This window comes from Salvelinus sp. IW2-2015, linkage group LG6.2, assembly GCF_002910315.2.
Source record: "Salvelinus sp. IW2-2015 linkage group LG6.2, ASM291031v2, whole genome shotgun sequence".
Taxonomy (NCBI): domain Eukaryota; kingdom Metazoa; phylum Chordata; class Actinopteri; order Salmoniformes; family Salmonidae; genus Salvelinus; species Salvelinus sp. IW2-2015.
In genome coordinates this window covers 972612-995421 of record NC_036846.1, presented here as the reverse complement: position 1 = coordinate 995421, position 22810 = coordinate 972612, and the positions used below count along the sequence as shown (strand labels likewise).

At 45.0% G+C, this 22810-nt stretch overlaps 2 protein-coding genes and 1 pseudogene across 2 annotated transcripts; 1 reads left to right on the top strand and 2 right to left on the bottom strand.

The window, feature by feature from the left end:
• Positions 1 to 233: 233 nt before the first annotated feature.
• On the bottom strand, positions 234 to 7131 carry LOC111965621 (mitochondrial nicotinamide adenine dinucleotide transporter SLC25A51-like). Its single transcript, XM_023989774.3, has 2 exons — positions 6877 to 7131; positions 234 to 5324 (listed from the first exon to the last, which is right to left on the bottom strand). The coding sequence occupies exon 2, from the start codon at positions 5250 to 5252 to the stop codon at positions 4299 to 4301; it is 954 nt and encodes a 317-aa protein (XP_023845542.1). The 5' UTR covers positions 5253 to 5324; positions 6877 to 7131; the 3' UTR covers positions 234 to 4298.
• A 4137-nt stretch (positions 7132 to 11268) lies between these two features.
• On the top strand, positions 11269 to 18483 carry LOC111965482 (integrator complex subunit 10-like; annotated as a pseudogene).
• LOC111965620 (toll-like receptor 6) lies at positions 16077 to 22355 on the bottom strand. Its single transcript, XM_023989773.2, has 2 exons — positions 22200 to 22355; positions 16077 to 21868 (listed from the first exon to the last, which is right to left on the bottom strand). The coding sequence occupies exon 2, from the start codon at positions 21864 to 21866 to the stop codon at positions 19443 to 19445; it is 2424 nt and encodes an 807-aa protein (XP_023845541.1). The 5' UTR covers positions 21867 to 21868; positions 22200 to 22355; the 3' UTR covers positions 16077 to 19442.
• Positions 22356 to 22810: the final 455 nt, after the last annotated feature.

Sequence of the window (22810 nt, the reverse complement as noted above, 5' to 3'; positions counted from 1 at the left end):
CACCACAAGCTGTTTAACCGCTTTAGGCAGCAGCCATTTCTCACATGTTAATTTGGGAGTGTCTGTATAATGCCCGTTCACATGCTAGTCTGAACTTGGAAACTCAGACATTTCCGACATGCTAACTGGTTGTAGTTATACACGTTCAACGAATCAGCAAGTCAGAATTTTCAGTTTCCTAGTTCCAACTAGTATATGAAAGCGGCATAAGCCAATGTATTGGCCCTGTTCACTATGACTTGGGAAGAGTGATTTTGACCTGCCATTGAACCCAGGGGTAAATATTTGTAAAGCAGAGCAGTACTTGTGAATGTGGCGTGTCAAAAATACTGGGCTTCCTACCATTCCTTTAACCATCACCTACCCAACATGACTGTATAAGAGAAAACACTATGGTGGAAACTAGACAATGAAAATCCACCTCAATGTGATAAAAAGTCACACTGCACTGTCCTGATTAGTGACCACTCATAGAAAGACAAAATGCCTTTCAGTAGCAATTTAGAGGGAAGCCCTGGTTGAACTGCCTGGGGTACGTCTCTGTTGTCGACCCCGGGCCATCTCTCTCGCCAGACCAGTCCCCATGTCAGATTGCCCTTAATCTGATCACTTGTTAACCCAGCAGTCAGATCCAGGCCCTCACATAACCACACTAACCAGCCCAGTGGATTGGCTAGCTACAGTTGTCCCGACTTCCCCAGTCGCAGGCTGTACCAGGAAGACAGTTCCATTGGTTTGGGAGAACGCCAAAACGTTGCTGGTGTTGAAATTGCTACGATGCCATAGCTTGTTGACACACCATTCATTGTGTTGATCACAGTTATGGTTTGTAAGCTTATATGAAAGGACACATAAAGCAACTCTTTTGAGTAGTATGCATGGCCAGGTTCTCCCTGTGATTTGTCAATGGGGATTAGCTGCTTGTTTGGGTAAGAACATGGTGAGCAGTAASAGTAACAAATAAATGAAATGGACTGACTAAGGGGGAAAGGGCGGTACCTAGACAGTTGTACAACTGAATGCATTCAACTGAAATGTGTCTTCCACAAGGTCTGAAGCATGAAGTTCACAATGATGATGTTGACTTACTCACACCCAAATGACACAGACACACACTCATTCAAGAAGCATTTCACCTTTATAAAACATTTGGGTGTCTTCTAAAAATATACACGATAACCAAATAGGGGGGACTATAGCAAACAGCTTATTCACAAAAATGGACAAAATAAGCCTACAATTTCGCTTTAAGTCATTGACATTTTCAACATTTGCTTGCCTGGTTAGCATTACATTTATGTGAAATCTGTGACCAACTCAAGTGATTTGGAAATGTTTTATGTAGCCGCCTAGTCACATCCAGTTCCCTGAACCTTTCAGTAAAACATACCTGTACCTTCAACGCTGGAAAACCAACTGAAAACTGTCCTGATCTTGTTCAGCGCCGACTCTTTTTTAGTTGAAAATACAGACATAGACCGCATAAGGGACAAACTAAATGGCAGATATCGCTTTCTGTGCCACAACACACTACTCTCCCTCCCTTTTCTCATTCTCTTGCTTTCATCCGCATTCAGTCTCCCTCATACTAGTTCTCTCTCCTCCAGTGCCCTCGTTCTCCCTCTCCTCTGTCTCTGCAGCCCCGTCTCAATCCCCTAGCAGCATGCCTTCCCTATCTGGCCTGTCATACGCAGTGTGGGCCGCTGCATGGCGACTGCCTCTACTCAAGCTTGAAATTTGAGCCCATTATGTCAACAGGGGTTATGGGCAGAGAGGAGAGAGTGTACAGCAGTTAGAATGAAGGGAGAGAGGGGAGTGGAAAGCAAGGAATTCTCAGAAAGGAAGGAGAGACAAATATGGAGGAGAGAAGCAAGTGTGTAAATGAAGGGCTACAGTTACAGGCTGGAAGTATACAATTATGGGCAAAATGGTTGTGTTCCTGTACTCTTTGTGTGTGTATTTTTCCCCCATCATAGTTGTGCATGTTTTATCTGAGGACAAATATTATTTGGCCATGTCTTATTGCTTTTTAAGTCCATCTCATCAAGGAAGAGACAAGTTATGGGTAACATACATTTTACTTAAACCAATGGGCACTTTAACAGACACACACTACAAGTGGCACTTCAGCAATAAGCTCACTACACACAAATCTTTGACAAACATTTTCAAGATACACTTATAGTGGCGTTGATTGATGGGTTATAATAACTGAGTGAAGAAATGGTACATAATAGCACTTTCCTAGTCCAGTTCCCATGTGCTTCTGAGTATACAGCTATTTCCAGTCGTCTTTCAAGTAATACCTACAGGACAAACACCTGCTAGCCGTTAGGCTGGTACCATAGAGATGGAAAGAGATCTTGTCTTTGTATCTGTGCCACTAGGACATCTGTGACAGCTCCATTGAGGCTACAACTCATAGGAATCCCCAACCAGTTGACTACTTTTTAAAAAGTATTCCATTTTCAATATTAAAGCTAATATTGGTGATTTACCACCATCTGCAGTGCTGGAGTCCTGAACCAAATATCGTAATTAAATGTATTGTGGCCACTAGATGGTGGTGACTTACCTTAAAGCAATTTACAAATCAAGACAATGCTCTGATCATTGGCTGATCGCTCAATTGCATACTTTAAAATGGTGGAAGCCATTAATGGTAATGTCCATGCTGAAATATGCTATATCTAAGTTGAGTTCTCTAACTATCTCTATGGCTAGTACACCGCACAGGGTTGAATGAAAGAGACAGATAGAGGACTCCTCTTTATATCTGTGGCATTATAGAGTCTGACAGCATGGGCAGCGCCATTGAGGCTATAACTCAGAGCCCCKYAGTGGAGGTGTCATAATACCCATAAAACCTTGCGGTCAAAACAGGGAAACGGTTCCAATTGTTTTTCCACTGTTCATTTTTCCCCATAGAGGATTTTAGAAACACTTAAAATATGGGCTGTGTTTCATGTAGGCTTACCCTGGCGTGATGTTTTGATAACCATGTAAATCTCTCTCRGACAAGGTGACTTTTATCAATATATTTGGCTCTATTTACCTCCGTTTTGAAAATGGTAATTAGCATCAAAGTAGATATCATGCAAGGTCTTGCACGTCATCTCTAGCTGACATCTTAGCTAACAGGTATTGTGTCAATTTAATACTTGCACAAGACAGTTCACAGAATTGTCAATGTTTAAAGAATTGTAGACAATTTATGAATTACTACATTTAGCTAACATTAGATAGTTAATCCAGAGATTCTTACCTTTGCCTCGATTCGGCAGTCTTGTCCAGATCATCATGACATTTGTAGTTCTTTATGATAGACACATTAGCATTTCACAGATAAATATATTTGCCCGAATTCCTATGTATTAAAAAGTCACCTTCACCTAGAGATTTACAGTTATCAAAACGTAACGCCAGGGTAAGCCTACACAAAACACAGCCCTTACTTTAAGTGTTTCTAAAATCCCCTATAGGAAAAATCAATGGTGGAAAAACAATTGGAACAATTTCCCTGCTTGACCGCTAGATTTGATGGGTATTATGACTCACACTGTATTACTCTAATGGAATCCCCACCCAGTTGACTATTTTGAATACTTTAAAATGGCAGAAGCATGGTGGAAGCCCTCAATGGTGCTGCCCATGCTAAAACGGCCTTTTGGCCACTAGAGGCCTCTATCATTCTCTATGGGTCGAATCAGTGCATAATCCAAGATGACCGACATGGTAAATAGTTGGACAACAAATCAGTATACCAGAGTTCACAATCAGAGGACCAGAGTAGAGAAAGGAGAGGGGTTGAAGGGACTAATAATCAATGCACACAGATCAAAGCACTGGTCAACACAATGAATAGTTCTTCGTCACTCTAAAAAGGCTTACACCCAGTAAACTGCCTCTGACACTTTCTGCTGGGAACCACATCAGACTACACACAAAAATGTATTGAAGAAGGCTTTCGTTGCATGTTGGACCCAGACGCAGGACTTGTGTAGATACAAGTGCCTTCTAAATACCATGACTCAAATTGACTCTCTTCTTTAATCTCACACCGACTGGAGACCATTGTCAGTAGCGCAACTTCACCTTTCAGATAACCTTTGTCCTCTTCTACTTGCCATAGACCCTTACCCACCCACATACACCATCTAGACCTGTTTGGGTGGGCAGTGGGCACATCAGAGTTTCAACAACAACAACAAAAAAGAGCACCAACTGCGATCATCAAACAACACTTTCCCAAGTCTTTTTCCTCGCTCTCCCCCTCACTTTCTATTCCCCCTCACTTTCTATGACCCTTCCAGTATCAGAACACTGAGCAGAAGCTCGTATGTGGCGTTGATGATGCCCCAGGAGAGAAGGGAGCGGTGGTAGTTGAGGTGCGCCCCTCGGAACAGCATGGCCACGCTGCCGCCCCTCTCCCTCCACACCGTCATCAACACCTCCCCACAGGGGCGGAAAGCACCCCCCACCTGGGACTGGGCCCGCGACTTCACCACATTCAGCGGGTAGAACATGATCCCCAGCGCCGCCCCCAGCATCCCTCCACACACAAAGTCATTGACCAGGTGGCCAGCCCGGCTGGAGGCCTCAGGGAGCTGCTCCTTGATGGGCCCACGGAGCCCGAAGAACAGCACATTACTGGGCCCATTCCTTATTAAGATCGGCACCAGGCCGCGGTAGCACTCCTTCACACCGTACTCGCTCAGGAGCGTCCGGAAGGTGTGGGGCGTGTTTTGGAAGCGGCCGTGGTGCCGGTGGTCCTGGAGGAGAGTCTGCACACGCTCAAACGGCGTCAGCACAGCCTCTGCCGTGCCCGCCAGCGCCGCCGCAAAGCTCCGCGTCACCAGCTCGGGAATGCCGCTGCCGGTGGGCACCTGGTCCAATAAGACCCGGGAGAAGTCCTCGTACAAGCCGAACATGATGGCTACAGTGGTGGTCTTCTGGAGCAGAGGAGGGAGCAGCCCCCTGTAGAGTTTCCTCATCCCGTCCCGTTGGAGTTGTCTGACGGCCTCTCTGGCCCGCACACCGTGAAGCTGCTGTCTGAACAGAACYTTCTGGATGGGGAAGGTCACCACGATGTTGGTGAAGGCCGCTATGGAGCCACACACGTAGTGCTTCCCCCGAGGGCCGAGCRCAGCGCCCAAACCCCTGCCAGATAGCAGGGAGCCCCCTCCTTTACCCAGGGACCCCTGGGGCTGTGACGTGCAGGCTGACTCTGGGTCCATGGTGGTAACATCCATGGGAGATGAGATGCACCCTGAGCCTACGCCACCAGCATCACTGCTGGGGAGACAACCTCTATGATTTTACACCTGTGGGAAGGAATGAAAGAGTTAAATTTACAATGTTTAAAATTGGCTACAATATTATCTATTGGTACTGAAACAGCATGTGAACTGAAGTTACTTGTTCCTTTCAGCAGAACATGCATTGTCTATTATAACATTGTAACAAATGGATGGTCAACCAGTTTGCAAAAACTCCCTCATGATTAGTGGAGAAGGATTGTGTGACTATGAGGCTAGTATCCAGAAGGCATCAGGCTGTCTGCACTGGGGTAGGACTGCAGTTTTGCAAAATGATAAGACACCGGTAATATTTGTGAAAAAATTTAAACAGGTTGTCAGTGTAACACGGATCTTGGGTAAGTAGGTTTGGTAATGTAGTTCAGTGCACCACGGACACAATCCAGGTCTGTGTACTGCATCTATTGAAACTTGGCTACAACTCTGCTGCCGTTACCACCTCAGTGATAAGAACTATTGCATAACTTGATTCTAATGTACAAGGTGATATGTACTCTTCAGAAAGGAATTAAGAGACATGCATGCATCATCATTTTGTGGAGTCTAGAAGTTGTACAGAAACAATTTAAAACCAAGCTCCACATTCAAGTGCCTTCTAAACATAGGTCAGAGTAGTGGAACTGTCACTGGAGGGTAATTAGAGGTCAAGCTATGAAAGCAGATTTCGTCAGAAGTGCTTCTGCCAAATGCAAACCGTTAACAAATTGAAATTAGTTGAGTCACCCAGTGCAGATGAACTGTCAGTGACCAGGAGGAACAGACAGTTTGCCAACCTGGTTGTTGACTCTGATCATCGTTGTACTCTGGTTAGAAGGTCTTGAGTAAAGTTAACGCCTTCTAGGAACTCCCCATTTGCTGTCATGACTCATGGGCATGCTACATGGGCATGCTATATGGACACACCTTCTAAATGTTGCACACATGAAATGTTCAAGTTGGCTTGGTCAATGGAGAAATCGTCAATACGGTCAAGAAAGACATGCTCAAGGCTATCGGAGTTTGAATCTATCCAGCTAACGTTAGCTTCAGAATATATTCCAAAGATTACACACTGGCACAATCCAGATTATTCTGAATGAGTCATTGCTTTACCGGCCAACTCAAACAAAGGACAGTAACGTTACAGCCTGCTAAACCTGTCTTTGTCCTGGCTAGACCCACCAAAATGTGTCCTGATTGTGTGTCAAAGGGTTGCGTCTACGCTAACAAGCCAGCTAACGTAGTTAGCTAATATCCTTTTCAGGGCCTTCTTTAGCAGCCAGTGACATGGCTAATCTTGASAGTCAAGATTTCATTAACAAGCTATAGTAAACAGGAGTTTGACTGAGCTAGCTATCTATCAAGTTAGATACAGTTTTGCAGGCCTTTTGTATCCRGCTAATGTTGGCTAGCAAGTGTCAAAGCGGACAACTGGCTTTTACTTTATTTATTTTTGACCAAACAGTCGCGAGAGAGATAGCATGCCCATTCAAGGCTATCGTTGTAAATGTAATAAATAGACATTATATAGGACATTTCAACACTAGGTCCAAAGTATCCACGTTTACTTGTCTTTTACCTTGCCACGAAGAAACCGTAGTTTACCACGGAAATGGAGCTTGCTAGGTCGTTCCGTCTGCTGTCGATCGCAGATGCATAGGGAAGCAGCTGACAGCAGGAAAACCAATCGAGACGTAAATAGCGTGCCTTACGACCACCGGGCCGGCGCTAATCTACAAATAAGAATACAAAAATAAGTACCCACTATAGTTTGTGGGTGAAGGTTTCAAACGTATCAGTTTATACGGATTTTCTGATACACACTAGAGGGGCTATTGTTCAAGCGTCCTGTTGGCTCTCTTGAATTATGTTACAACTACAAGGTGTATTTGATTAATAACATTTGCATCTCAATTATATTATATTTTGAGGGTTAACTCCGTGACTAGAATACTGCCCCATGCTTTTTGTGATGCTCTATTTTGCATTGACACGTTTTTGTCTGGTTGTGTGATCTGTCCTACATTTTCTATGTGCAATATTCTGTCATACACCAGGCGGCAGCATTTACCAATAGGATCCTTGTCGTCACTAGTTACCACAGCCACAAATGGCTTAAAATCTGATTTTAAACCTAACGCTAACCTTAACCACACTGCTAACCTTATGCCTTAGATCTAAGACCAAAAGTGTTTAAGATATAGTAAATTTTGCTGTGGATCAGCTCTAGTGTCTAGTAGTGACTGATAAGCCTAGTCAATGATACCTCGAATCTAATGTTATCACACATGTGACTGCAAGTCATGTCATAAAAATATTCCCATTCATGGGAGCAATAAACAAATGCCACTGTACCCCACGGACTACAATAATATGACCAAATATGTCAGCACAAAACGATTGCGAGTTTTTAGTGAAAGGGGCTCGGGATCTTGTGTCTGATGACCGCTAGATCCCTCTACCCACTGACTTCAATATTTAGGTAAACTGCGTCTAGTGAATGACAATTATACTCTAGCTAGCTGTTGGCTTGATAAATAGTAAAGTGCTACTAACGAGTCATTTAGAATACATGTAACGTTAGGAAAACCAGTCTCAAGAGGTCTGGTCCTTGGCTTTATTGCACACAGGCTGGAATGGAATGTCACATTGGTGTCTTGTCTTGACAGTATGAAATGTACACCATTGGGGGAAATGCAAAGACAGCTTCAGCGGGCAGACTGCTGTACGACGTGGGAGTGACAGTTCCTATCTCTACTTATGCACACACTCACAGTACTGTTGATGACTGATATACATGCTGTTGTTTGTAGTGTGTCCTTCAGTTTAATCAATTTGTCTCGCAGCTCAAAAGTACCGTAAATGTCAGAGTAACCACTAGCCATAAGGTTAAGCATTGCAAACTGAAACTAGCTAGGTACTACCTAAAGATAAGTAAGCACCTACCAAATTAGCTACACTCATAATTATTGCAACAAAACCATATTACGCTCTTGAATAACTCAACAATTCACAAGCATGTGCAGACAATTAACGGGTTTATTTTCTCTTCTGTACACTCATTACATTTTAGCTACAAGACAAAAGCACATACTGAACAAAAATATAAACGCAACATGCTACAATTTCACACGATTTTACTGAGTTACAGTTGATATAAGGAAATTAGTACATCGAAATAAATAAATTAGACCATAATCTATGGATTTCACATGACTGGGCAAGGGCGCAGTCATGAGTGGGCCTGGGAGGGCATAGGCCCACCCATTTGGGAGCCAGGTCCACCCACCATGGAGTCAGGCCCAGCCAATCAGAATGAGTTTTCCCCCACAAAAGGGCTTTATTACAGACAGAAATACTCCTCAGTTTCATCAGCTGTCCGGGTGGCTGGTCTCAGACGATCCCGCACTTGACGAAGCCGGATAAGGAGGTCCTGGGCTGGCGTGGTCTGCGGTTGTGAGGCTGGTTGGACGTACTKCCAAATTCTCTAAAAGGACGTTGGAGGTGGCTTACAGTAGAGAAATTAACATGCAATCCTCTGGCAACAGCTCTGGTGTACATTCCTGCAGTCAGCATGCCAATTGCACGCTCCTTCAAAACTTTAGACATCTGCGGCATTGGGTAGTGTGACAAAACTGCACATTTTAGAGTGGCCTTTTATTGTCCCCAGCACGAAGTGCTCCTGTGTAATGATCATGCTGTTTAATCAGCTTCTTGATATGCCACAGTACGCCTGTCAGGTGGATGGATTATCTTGGTAAAGGAGAAATGCTCACTAACAGGAATGTAACAAATTTGTGGGCAATTTCTGGGATCTTTTATTTCAGCTCATGAAACATGGGACCAACACTTTACATGTTGCGTTTATATTTTTGTTCAGTATAGTTACTGCCAGCTAAAGCTAACAACACCTCTTCATCAAGTAATGTTAGCCTATCAAAAAGGAATGAATACCCCTCTAATACGAATATAGACCCTTTTCCAGTACACAGCACACTGACATCACACACAGATGAGCGCGACTCTTGACGGCAGTAAGAAAGCCATTGCCATCTGCGCCCATGCAACATAGCCTAGATTGACGTTTTTATTACTTCGAAACAATATCACTTTTTTGGGTTCTCATACACATAAACTCAGCAAAAAAAGAAACGTCCTCTCACTGTCAACTGCGTTTATTTTCAGCAAACTTAACATGTGTAAATATTTGTATGAACAAAACAAGATTCAGCAACTGAGACATAAACTGAACAAGTTACACAGACATGTGACTAACATAAATGGAAYAATATGTCCCTGAACAAAGGGGGGGTTAAAATCAAAAGTAACAGTCAGTATCTGGTGTGGCCACCAGCTGCATTAAGTACTGCAGTGCATCTCCTCCTCATGGACTGCACCAGATTTGCCAGTTCTTCCTGTGAGATGTTACCCCACTCTTCCACCAAGGCATCTGCACGTTCCCGGACATTTCTGGGGGGGAATGGCCCTAGCCCTCACCCTCCGATCCAACAGGTCCCAGACGTGCTCAATGGGATTGAGATCTTCGCTGGCCATGGCAGAACACTGATATTCCTGTCTTGCAGGAAATCACGCACAGAACGAGCAGTATGGCTGGTGTCATTGTCATGTTGGARGGTCATGTCAGGATGAGCCTGCAGGAAGGGTACAACATGAGGGAGGTTGATGTCTTCTCTGTAACGCACAGCGTTGAGATTGCCTGCAATGACAACAAGCTCAGTCCGATGATGCTGTGACACACCGCCCCAGGCCATGACGGACTCTCCACCTCCAAATCGATCCCGCTCCAGAGTACAGGCCTCGGTGTAACGCTCATTCCTTCGACGATAAACGTAAATCTGAACATCACCCCTGGTGAGACAAAACCGCGACTCGTCAGTGAAGATCACTTTTTGCCAGTCCGGTCTGGTCCAGTGATGGTGGGTTTGTGCCCATAGGCAACGTCGTTGCCGGTGATGTCTGGTGAGGACCTGCCTTAAAACAGGCCTACAAGTCCTGTCTGGTCCAGCGACGGTGGGTTTGTGCCCATAGGCGACGTTGTAGCCGGTGATGTCTAGTGAGGACCTGCCTTACAACAGGCCTACAAGCCCTCAGTCCAGCCTCTCTCAGCCTTTTGCGGACAGTCTGAGCACTGATGGAGGGATTGTGCGTTCCTGGTGTAACTCGGGCAGTTGTTGCCATTTTGTACCTGTCCCGCAGGTGTGATGTTCGGATGTACTGATCCTGTGCAGGTGTTGTTACACGTGGTTTGCCACTGCGAGGACGATCAGCTGTGCGTCCTGTCTCCCTGTAGCGCTGTCTTAGGCATCTCACAGTACGGACGTTGCAATTTATTTCCCTGGCCACATCTGCAGGCCACATCTGCAGTCCTCATGCCTCCTTGCAGCATGCCTAAGGCACGTTCACGCAGATGAGCTAGGACCCTGGGAATCTTTCTTTTGGTGTTTTACAGAGTCAGTAGAAAGGCTTCTTTAGTGTCCTACGTTTTCATAACTGTGACCTTAATTGCCTACCGTCTGTAAGCTGTTAGACCGTTCCAGAGGTGCATGTTCATTAATTGTTCATGGTTCATTGAACAAGCATGGGAAATAGTGTTCAAACCCTTTACAATGAAGATCTGTCAAGTTATTTGGATTTTTACTAATTATCTTTGAAAGACAGTGTCCTGAAAAAGGGACATTTCTTTTTTTGCTGAGTTTACATTTATGTTTAGATTTTTGCTTGATTAAATATGGTTGTGATCTTTGCAAAATAACTATTTTGGATGCAGCAGTTGTTAGCTAGAATGCTAACACTCATTTTGATGCTTAACTATATTTTATCAATAACATTTACTTTTGATACTTAAGTATATTTAAGACCAAATAGTTTTAGACATTTACTCAAGTAGTATTTTACTGGGTGACTTTAACTTTTACTTGAGTAATTTTATATTAAGGTATCTTTACTTTTACTCAAGTATAACAATTGGGTACTTTTTCCACCACTGTTTACAGAACATTATTGTCTTTCGAGAACCTCTCGAAAATGTCCCTTTGCTATCGTCAATGTGAAAACGGTCATAGATGTGCCAGAGATGGACTCTGCTTGGGTGGAATGTGTGAAGTGATGTGTGTGTTTATTGTAGTTCTGTTTGAAACCCTTCCCGGCCCAGTGCAGTGTGAGATGTTGCTGAAGGGCACAGAGCAGTCTTTCAACACCCAGGAGAAGGCTGAGATGCTACTGCTCAGGCGCTTCTCAGAGTCTGTGGTCCAACACGGGGTACGTAACCTCTCAACTTTGACCTTCACCACCTTGTCCATAGCTTTGTTGGCCCTCCCATTCTAGGTCAACCTGGGAGAGTCCCTGTTGGAGGCAGAGACGGCTGAAAAACTGGTGATGCCTGTCAACTGTTTCAGGAAGCTGTTTGGTGAGAGAATTCTCTGAGTCAAATGATCAGAACCTTGAACATTTGGAGCTCAAAAGCAGACCGATGTAAAGTAATCTATTACCTCTTCTATGTTACTTTTCTTCCTCTCCCACAGTGTGTGACATTCTCCCGTTGATTATAAACAATGTGGACATGCGTCTTCCTGCCAACCTGCTGCTGACCACACACAGAGACGCGTACAAAGCTCTCCATTTGGCAAATATGACCATAATTCTATCCTCTTGATTCCTGCTTTCAAGAAAAAATTAAAGCAGGAAGCACCAGTGACTCGGGTCTATAAAAAAGTGATCAGATGAAGCAGATGCTAAACTACAGGACTTTTTTTGCAAGCACAGGCTTGAATATTTTCSGGGATTCTTTCGATGGCATTGAGGAGTACCCCACATCAACCACTGGCTTTATCAATAAGTGCATCGAGGACGTCGTCCCCACAGTGACTGTACGTACTGTACATACGCCAACCAGAAGCCATGGATTACAGGCAACATCTGCATTGAGGTAAAGGGTAGAGCTTCCGCTTTCAAGGAGCGGGACTTTAACCCGGAAGCTTATAAGGAATCCCGCTATGCCCTCTGACGAACAATCAAACAGGCAAAGCTTCAATACAGGACTAAGATCGAATCGTACTACACCGGCTCCGACGCTCGTCGGATGTGGCAGGGCTTGCAAACTATTGCAGACTACAAAGGGAAGCACAGCCGAGAGCTGCCCAGTGACACAAGCCTACCCGACGAGCTAAATAACTTCAATGCTTGCTTCGAGGCAAGTAACACTGAAACATGCATGAGAGCATTAGCTGTTCCAGACGACTGTGTGATCACGATCACGCCGATGTGAGTAAGACCTTTAAACAGGTCAACATTTACAAGGCCGCAGGGCCAGACGAATTACCAGGACATGTACTCCGAGCATGCGATGACCAACTGGCAAGTGTCTTCATTGACATTTTCAACCTCTCCCTGACCGAGTCTGTAATACCAATATGTTTCAAGCAGACCACCATAGTCCCTGTGCCCAAGAACACTAAGGTAACCTGYCTAAATGACTACCGACCCGTAGCACTCACGTCTGTAGCCATAAAATGCTTTGAAAGGCTGGTCATGGCTCACATCAACACTATTATCCCAGTAACCCTAGACCCACTCCAATTTGCATACCGCCCCAACAGATYCACAGATGATGCAATCTATATTGCACTCCACACTGCCCTTTCACACCTGGACAAAAAGAACACCTATGTGAGAATGCTATTAATTGACTACAGCTCAGCGTTCAACACCATAGTGCCCTCAAAGCTCATCACTAAGCTAAGGACCCTGGGAGTAAACACCTCCCTCTGCAACTCGATCCTGGACTTCCTGAAGAGCCGCCCCCCAGGTGGTAAGGGAATTCTCATCGACGGGACTCCAGCCATCCTAGTCATAGACTGTTCTCTCTGCTACTGCGCAGCAAGCGGTACCGGAGCGCCAAGTCTAGGTCTAAGAGGCTTCTAAATAGCTTCTACCCACAAGCTATAAGACTCCTGAGCAGCTAAACAAAAAGACTAAGACTCTCTACTCTATTCATCTTCTACCCGCTACCTCTCTCATAGGCTCTCASGAGGGTGGTGGTCTGAAGTCTCCCTTTGTGTCTCGGGGGTCCCAGCGATATGTGATTGAGGGGCTGTCAGAGAAGTCATCGGGGGTGGCTGAGCCCTGGGAGAGACTGCTGGACATTCTGGCAGTGGTGGGGGCTTGTTGKGAGTGGCAGGGGGACAAAGGACAGAGGTAGGAGCACAGGTGAACAGAACGTAGCTAGCTAGTGAAGAGTGTTTATGTGTGTGTGTTGTAGGAACAATGCCCGAAATACTGCTTGCTGWTAAGGTGCTGTGTGTGTATGTTCTATGTGTGTGTTTGTGTGTCTATATCCATTTATGTGTGTGTGTTTTGTAGGGGCTATGTGGAGATGCTGCAGTGGGTTAAGGAGCTGTGTCGCTACCTGCCCAGTCTAGAGGGAGAGACCAGGTCATGGTGCTGCAGTCAGGTGGTCATCTGTGCCTTCCTGGTCCTCTTCCATAGYGCCTACCTCTACGTCTCAACTGTACAGCATGCTGTTTCAGGGTCAGTGACAGTGAAAATGTCAATTTTGACCTTTGAGCTGTGGTTTTGTGTCGATTCTGTTAGAGGCTATCTCCTCAGTTTACAGTGAGGTTGTGTCTGTTGCATCCGTGCATTTATTTGTGTGTGTGTGAAGGCGTTGGCCCCTGGGCCGTGGACACTGCTGGAGGACCTGAGCTCTGTGTACAGTGATGTGGAGCTGGAGAGAGAAACGCAAACTGGTTGAAGGCCGCGAAATGACCATGGTGAGAGGACAGACGGGAAATCAGTGGGGAGGTTGTGTGTGTTTGTACATGCTTGTATTTGTGTATGTGTTTCTTCAGAGCTCAGACGATGAGGTCAACAAGACAGAGATGATCGGGTGGGTGGAGACTCTGGAGAGCTTCCGTTTGGCCAGGGAGAGCTGGGACCTCCTCCACTCCCACGACAGCCTGGAGACAGGTACGCCCTCCAAATACATTCCCCAGCTCATATCTGTGTGCTCTCTAAATGTGTCCCCCGTCTCAGCAAATGTTTCTCATTCTGATTAAACGTTTTCACACCCGTTCTCCAGAATTCAACTAGATCTGTTCCTCCTGTTTCCGAATATTCCTCACAGATGTGATCATATACTAGCTGTACATATAATGATCATCGTGTGCTATGAGTTTATCAGTGTTTTGTATGTCCATGTATTTGTGTTCAATGTGAATGTGTATGCTGATGTGAGTGGGTGTGTCCTCTCCCCCAGGGCCAGTAACGTGAGGCCCTGTCCAGCTTGCTCCAAATGGCTGCATTCCAACAGCCTCAGTCTGGACAGAGCTCCCCAGGACAATGTAACCTGGAGCACCACAGGACCCTTATACAGCAGGCCTCCTGCCACTACGCACTGGGAGAGTACAGGATGGGTATACACATACAGAGAGCTCATCCATAAACATTGCATACATACAGAGAGAGATTGCATTTGGGTTTACTTGTCAATTGAATTGTCATTGTGTTTCCATATTTTTCGTGTTGTGTGTCTTTGTCTGTATCAGATGGAGTGTGAAACGTTGCTTGATGTAGTTGGTGTGCTGGTCCTCCAAAACCAGGATCCAGTCGAGAACACTGAGGTCCAAAGCAAAGCTAGGGGCAAACCCAGGAAAGGTGAGCTCTCTATTAATACACTGTGTGCGTATGTGTGTATGTGATTATTTTAAAATGCCTATAGTACGTGTCTATGTTAATATGTTGTGTGTTTGTGTTGCTAGGCAACGACCTGAGGCTGCTGCCATGTAAGAGTAAAGCGATCCTGCCATTCTTCACCTGATGTTTGCCTGTTTCGAGGTCCTTACAAAGAACAATAAACACATACAGTGCCCTCCACTAATATCGGCACCCTTGGTAAATATGAGGAAAATGATTTATTGTTTATCCTCTTGGTCTTTCATTCAAAATATTCACAAAAATCTAACCTTTAATTAAAGTGAAATAATTGAAAGAAAACATTTATTGTCATCATAAAACAAATATTTTTCTCAAATATAAGTGTGTCACAGTTATTGGAAGCCCTTCATTCAATACTTTGTGCAACCTCCCTTTCCAAAGATAACAGCTCTGAGTCTTCTCCTATAATGCGTAATGAGATTGGAGAACACATGGCAAGGAATCTGAGACCATTCCACCATACAGAATCTCTCCAGATCCTTCAGATTCTGAGGTCCACACTTGTGGACTCTCCTCTTCAGCTCATCCCACAGGTTTTCTATGGGGGGTTAGATCATAGGACTGGGATGGCCATGGCAAAATCTTGATTCTGTGGTCAGTGAACCATTTTTTTGTTGATTTTGAGGTGTGCTTTGGATCATTGTCCTGCTGGAAGATCCAACCACGGCCCAGTTTAAGCTTCCTAGCAGAGGCAGTCAGGTTTTGATTTAATATCTGCTGGTACTTGATGGATTCCATGATACCATGTGTCGTGACTTGACTTTAATATTAATTTGAAAACTGTTATTTTTCTAATTAACTAACTATGTTTAATTGTTACCCGATTAAATTAATCATGTAACAATTAACTCATTAGGATCTGGGGCACCACGAGAGCGGTTCTTTAAAGAGTTACCATCTCCCGAATTAATCTCTAAAAGGTCTTTACCTATCACATCTATAAACAGYCAACTTATTAATCAAAACCTCGCATTATATCATTCTGAGCAGTCGAAACCTTGCATCTGAAAAAAACAGAGCCTTACTTATGATTCAGTACTACACAAATTGGTTTAATCATTTATTACTAGCTAATTAAATTGGAAAACAGGATAAACATACACACTTTGCATCGGTTATTGACTGAGGACTTAATACGCTAAAAACAGGTCCCTAGCGGAATGACTACAACATAGCTGCTTGTTAAAGAAGAGATGGAGAGGGAGAGAGAGGGACCTACAGTAACCATATACTTTGCATGAATGTCTAGAAATCATGAATGTATTTACGTGAAATGCCTGGGTTCGCCAGGGATCTCTTGTGAAGAAGGCAGCCTTGGAAAGGGAGTTGGGCCTTTTGGCGGCACGCTTGTAAGGCTCTGAAGTCTTTTACTGTTGTCCTTCTTTGTAGTTGTCCGGTACCCGGTGACTTGTTGTGTAGTCCTGAACAGAACTACAGAGTTGACTTTCCTCCCATTCACTCTTGAAGATGCTTCTTTGAAGATAAACTAGCCAGCCGTGTCGATGGTTTCCCAGTGGGGTGATGAGAATAGCATAATACGATGGTTTGAGCAGAGTGACAGAATGGTCCTACGTAAATTCACTTTCGAATATACTTTACTTAGGACAGCTAATCAAGCCGTACCAGTGATTGTCTGGGAGGGGAGTTTATCGTCTCTACCTCGTGTTGAGATTCAAAGTTCAAACCACTTTAAACGTGCAGCTGCACGTCTTTCTGGTCTGGTATGTTAATTTATTAACCCATCATTTATACAGTTTGCAGGAAAKGGGCGGTTCCGGCAGGCTGATACTCTCTGACCTCACTCAGGGCGGTGACTACTCACTGTGCAAAGTTATTTAAAAAAACTCTTATCTCTTATAGGTTCTCAAATCACATCCCGATCTTAACAAAAACACTTTCATCATTTTCAGGGAGAGTCGCTGTTCCTGAGAGTGATTGAAAGGTCAGCAGGGAAACTTCCAGTATGATAACTTTTTCAACTACGTCACCAGTATCCTTCTCATACAGTATATCTAAAATAATCTTGATAACCCAGAACTAAAATCTTGCGTAATTTTAGCTCTCTTCTTTTTCTTTCTTTCTCTCTCTCTCTCTCTCTGTTTGTTCCCTTTAACTTGTTTGTTCCTGCAAATATTGATATGCTGGAGGAGTTTGCAGACCTGCCACTACAGAGGGGGGCGTGTCCAGCTACTGCACAATAAGGGAAGGCTAATCAAATCAAATCAAATCAATTTATTTATATAGCCCTTCGTACATCAGCTGATATCTCAAAGTGCTGTACAGAAACCCAGCCCAAAACCCCAAACAGCAAGCAATGCAGGTGTAGAAGCACGATCAAGTAAGCACCTCCCACTGGCATATGTTTATATATATTGTACACAGTCATGTTCACATACAGGTAGCGAGTAGCAGCTCAGCTGTGAAGCATTATGTTGAAAAAGGGTTAGCAGTACAACGCGCCGACTATCCAATATTTAAAAAACTTGTTTGAGATTCTTGACTACACCCACTCTCAGTGGGAGTTGAGGAGTAGGATGAGGTTGCCTCTAGATACTGATCTATGATCAGTTTTTTGCTCTTCCTCTTAATGTTAAAGGTAAAGATCTTTAGAGGGTAAGCTGATCCTAACTTTTAACCCAGAGCGTGAGTTGATAAATGTTGGTGTTTACTGTCTTCAGGAACCCTAGTCCCGCTCGGGGTGGGGAGTTAAACACCCTGCTGCTACCTGGGGTGCAGGCGACCGACAGGCACCCCTGCCCACCACCCCTACACCAAACACTCTCTCCATCCCTCAGCCCCAAACCTCATTTAAATTTTCTGTCTGCCGTTTTCATCGAGTCCTTGTTGTGTTTTATTTTCACGAAAGCGTTTGACCCACTGCATCCGTTTATGTGGTTGTTACTGATGTTTTTGTCTATTTTGATTTTTTTTWAATGTATCTCTAGTTGTCATTGCATTTGTGAACATTCATATTTGACTATGTGTTATTGTTTTTGACGTTGTTGAATCTTCCCGTCAAAATTTTACCTTCTTGGTAGATACCTGATACTCTCATTCAATTTCAAAACTATGAAGACTGTATGTGAGGAAAAGTTGTTTCCTTGATGTTGTGTAATTTTATTTTTTATCACTGATACATTTTGTGTTTTCTCACAGTTTTCTCATTGATACATTTGTGTTTTCTCACCTGTTGCTATAGAGGTTTGGACAAAAATAAACATTGTCTGATTTCTAAAATGATTAATGTGAAGAAAACGTTAGAAAGGGTTTCTTTGTCTCTGTTCCTCTGCCCTGTAGGCACCATACAGTGACGCGTGGCATCACTAAGGGGGTGAAGGAGGACTTCCGTCTGGCCATGGAGAGACAGGTGTCACTCTGCACGGAGAACCTGTATACTGTCCTCCACCGCTTCTGTATCAATGAGAAGATCATCATCATCCAGTCCCTGCCCTGACCTCTGACCCCTTCAACTTTGACACTTGGACATCTGACATTTGGCTCATGGGTCTATTGTCCACAGTGAAACCCTGTTCGCTGTGCCGCTTGTGTGCCCAGAAGACCATCGTCGTCTTCCATCAGACCTGACAATTGAACTCCTGACCCCTCTATGACCAAATAACAATAATTAGAAAGAGATAAATTACTTGTTTCCCTCTTTCTAGGGTTTATCTGTTGTGCTAACGTTACTCATGAGCGTAAAATCTTCTGTACTTTTCCCCCTTGTTGTACTACTTGCCTTAAAATTAGATAATGACTTTCAAAGGATGTTCTTGCTAACATGAGAAGGTTCTGTACTTGGGAAGGATTCTGTTTCTGGGGATACTTAACAGGGATTGGTCTACTGTGTCTGTGGTATTTGCTCTCTGTCTGCCATTGGCTGTCTTGATACTTTTTGTTTATTTTTCCTTTTTGGATAATTTTGTGTTGCCTGGCTACCCAACCTCTTTGCTCCGGCCAAACGCTATGGCACGTCCACGGACATTATTTTATTCTCCACAATGAGACTGGTTTGAGTACCTCCACAATGATTTCTGGAATGGATTGGTCCCAAAAACCAATGGGTTGGGCCAGAGCCAGAACACACGTGTGTAAAGCGGYGTTTGAAAATTTGTCATTGGCTTTGATACTCAGATTGGTTAGAGACGATCCAATCGCTGATGACTCAGTTTTGTACAACACCCGTCATTTTGACGTCGCCACAAACGACTGTAGCGAACGATAGAGCAGCGGAATAATTACTTTTGAGTCATCAGGCAGCATTTTATGAAGTGTATATAAAAAAAGAGGTTCTAAATAATTGTGAGATTGTTGGAAAGTTGACAAATCTGAGCGTATTTTTGATATTTCTAGATAACATTAAAAAAATATATATATATTTTTCTYCCCCAATTTATCTTATTTTCTCTCTCCCTCTCACTCATCCATGTCGTCTCGTACAGGTGCAGTGGGCAGGTCAGCCTGCAGTGCAGCCCTGAGATTGGCCCAGAACAGCCTGTGCTTGCCCCTGTCCTGGGGCCACTCCAGATAGGTGTGTCTGCCCATCATGGCCTTTAGCTGATAGTACTTGGAGGGGATCATGTACTGAGGCAGAGGCTCCAGGAGCACCAGGATCACACTGTCAGACCCTCGGGTCAACCGCTGGTGGCTGGCAAAGTACAGCTCATAGTGGCACCACTCGCTCCGGACGAAGTGGCGAGAGAGGACGAACACACAGCGCCGGCTCCTCTCCACGCATTGGATGATGTTCTCCACGATYGTCTTCCCCGGGACGAAGTCCCTCTCATGGCGGCAGATGTGGAGGCCCCCGCCGGAGCCTTCCAGATTAGGCAAGAGCTGACCCTTGACCCAGTCTGCATCATGCTGGCTGTAGGACACAAAGGCGTGGAACACAACCCCCTCCATTTCCTCTGGCCGGACCTGCTGGGTCCTGGCACGGTGCTTTGCCCGGGTCCACTGCCAGATCATGCCCAGGTACCACGGAACGTCCAGGTGGTGGCACAGAGTCACCATAACAATGATAACAGCCACTGCCGGGCACAAGATGGCCGTTGCCAGCAGGCCGACATTGCAAGAGATCTCAGGGATCTGGAAGCCCTCCAGTGTGGAGTTCCTCCAGGCTTCGGGATAGCTGCAGCGATAGGCTCCTGGCCAGTGGAGAAGTTGGATTGCAGGGTGTCCGCTGCCCAGGCCAGTCCCAGCACCCAGATCCCTGAAGCCCCTCAGGCCACACGTACAGGTGAAGGGGTTTCGGCTAGCATCTAGAGCCTGTAGAACAGGGCAAGTCTCCAAAACGCTCACAGATGGGGCATGGAGGGAGTTTTCCCTGAGAAGGAGATACTTAAGGTGTGGGAATCCAGCGCACACCGGGAGGTCCCTCAGCCGGTTGGCACTCAGGTCCAGGGCCAGGAGGGAGTCCAGGGCCAGCAGGGTCTCTGGTACAGTGAAGATCTGGTTGTTCTGGAGGTCCAGGCTGACGGTGCCATTCGGCAGGCAGCTAAATACCGACTCACTCAGCCCATTGGAAGATAGGTTCAGGTGGATAATGTTCGGTGGCCAGTGGCATTCCTGGCCGCTGTAAACCAACGAGTTGAGGCTGAGGTCCAGGTGACGCAGAGAGATCATGTTCTGGACCCTCTTGCTCAGGGTTTGAAGGCACCTGAGGTTGTTCCCTCTCAGAACCAGGGTGTTTACTTTATTCAGGGTTGTACACTCTACAATGATTTGCTGTTCTACTCTGGAGAAGACCGTATCAGTCAAGGCACAATCTGAGAAGTCTAGCTGCAGTATCCCGCTGGGCGACTTGGGGCAGGTCATGTGTATGATGGATGTCTCAGTCATCGCCAGGCGCTCCACCGGCATGTTTATGAAGAAGTTACAGAGGACTTCCAGGGAGAAGAAAAAGCTAACCACCTCCGCTCGCCTGGCAGAGAAGGATTTAGTGTGGGACGTGTTTCTTCCTGGGGTGTCACTCAAAGGTGGAATGTGGATGGCCACGTCTGAAGTGCTCAGGTGGATGATGGGGGATTCGAACACAGCGTTTATGGTGTTTGTCAGGTGCTTCCAGGTGATGGCCATATTTGTCAGGTAAAGATGTGTGGTGTTGACTGCCCTTCTCTCCTTCACAAGTTCCACCAGGTAACTGGGGTAGCCACTGATGTTCATACCCATCAGCTCAACCTCGTTGAACATCAACAGGGCGTCTGCGATCAGATTTCGATCGGTGGGTTTGTTCGTCAGGCCGATGCTGACCTTCTCCGCCTGGACGTCACTCAGGCTGCCGCTCTCATAGGCTGTGAGATTCTCCAGACGAAGGGTCAAAGTTTGCAGGTGTACGTCAGGGATGTTGATGAAATCCTCCACCCTGATGATTTTTGCTCCGAGCCCCAGTCTCTCCAGCTTCGTCAGGCTGTGAAACTCCACCCCCAGGGTCATGGTGTGGAACATGTTAAAGGTCAGATCTAGGTCTCTGAGGTTCAGCGCTAACAGCAAGTACCGTTGATCAGATAAGTTCTGGAGCTGGTTGTGTGAGAGGTCCAGACTCTCCAGGAGCGGAGTGGGATGAAACGTCTCCGGATCGATATCCTCCAAGACATTCCAAGACAAGTTGAGGAATCTCAGGTGAGTTGTGACTTGGAAATCCTCATGGCCAAGTTTGTGTATGTTGTTCTGGGAGAGGTCCAGGGCTTCGGTGCATGGAGGTAGGTTTCTGGGAACAGAGGATATGTTTTTGGAGGAGAGGTTGACAATAATGGTATGGATTTCTGAGGAGGAGGGGGTGCTCTGATGGACTTCCATTAACGCAGCCACGGCCCAGAGGGTGACTGCCATAGCCCTCATCTCTGTTGAGGGACAAGAGAAAATGTAACAAACAATGTTTGTGTAAAGGAGGTAGTTATAATATTGTGTGTCATGTGTGCTGTGAATCATAATAAATCAATAGGCTTCCATTAGAATGTGAATAAAGGTTTTGGTTCCTGTTTTCGATATGAATGTTATTCAACTTGCAGTGTACTTAGGGTATTCGTAAAAAAAAGGAGCTTCCTTGTTTTATTATAGACTCTTAAATAGACACATTTTGGTTTATAATACAGTACGGAAACTCACAAATGTCTTAAAAACAAGTCTGCAACACACACGCACACAGAAAGAGGGGGAAAAAAGCAGACTGACCTGTTTTTTCAGTATCCTATGGCTTTTCAAGTGATGCGTTTGTTGAGATAATGTTGAGTCAGTCACAGTCAGTTCGTCTCTCACTTTCAGATAAATCTCTCTTTACCTTTACGATTTCTCTCATTCACACTCGCCCTATCACCTTATCACGCTCACTCTAACCCTCTCTCTGAGCTTACAGCAAATGTTGAGCAGAGGGGAAACAGACATGTGAAACCAGGCTTTTCAAATGCGCAGGCAACTTCTGTTCCTTCTTCACTCACATCTCTTTCTCACTTCCCTTTTTATTCACAGTGATGGGCAAGGAATTGAGTGCTTGACAGGAAATTAAGTTTGGCCACATATCTGTGAATTTGGCACAGCTAGTGGCTATGATAATACACTGCTCAAAAAAATAAAGGGAACACTTAAACAACACAATGTAACTCCAAGTCAATCACACTTCTGTGAAATCAAACTGTCCACTTAGGAAGCAACACTGATTGACAATAAATTTCACATGCTGTTGTGCAAATGGAATAGACAAAAGGTGGAAATTATAGGCAATTAGCAAGACACCCCCAATAAAGGAGTGGTTCTGCAGGTGGTGACCACAGACCACTTCTCAGTTC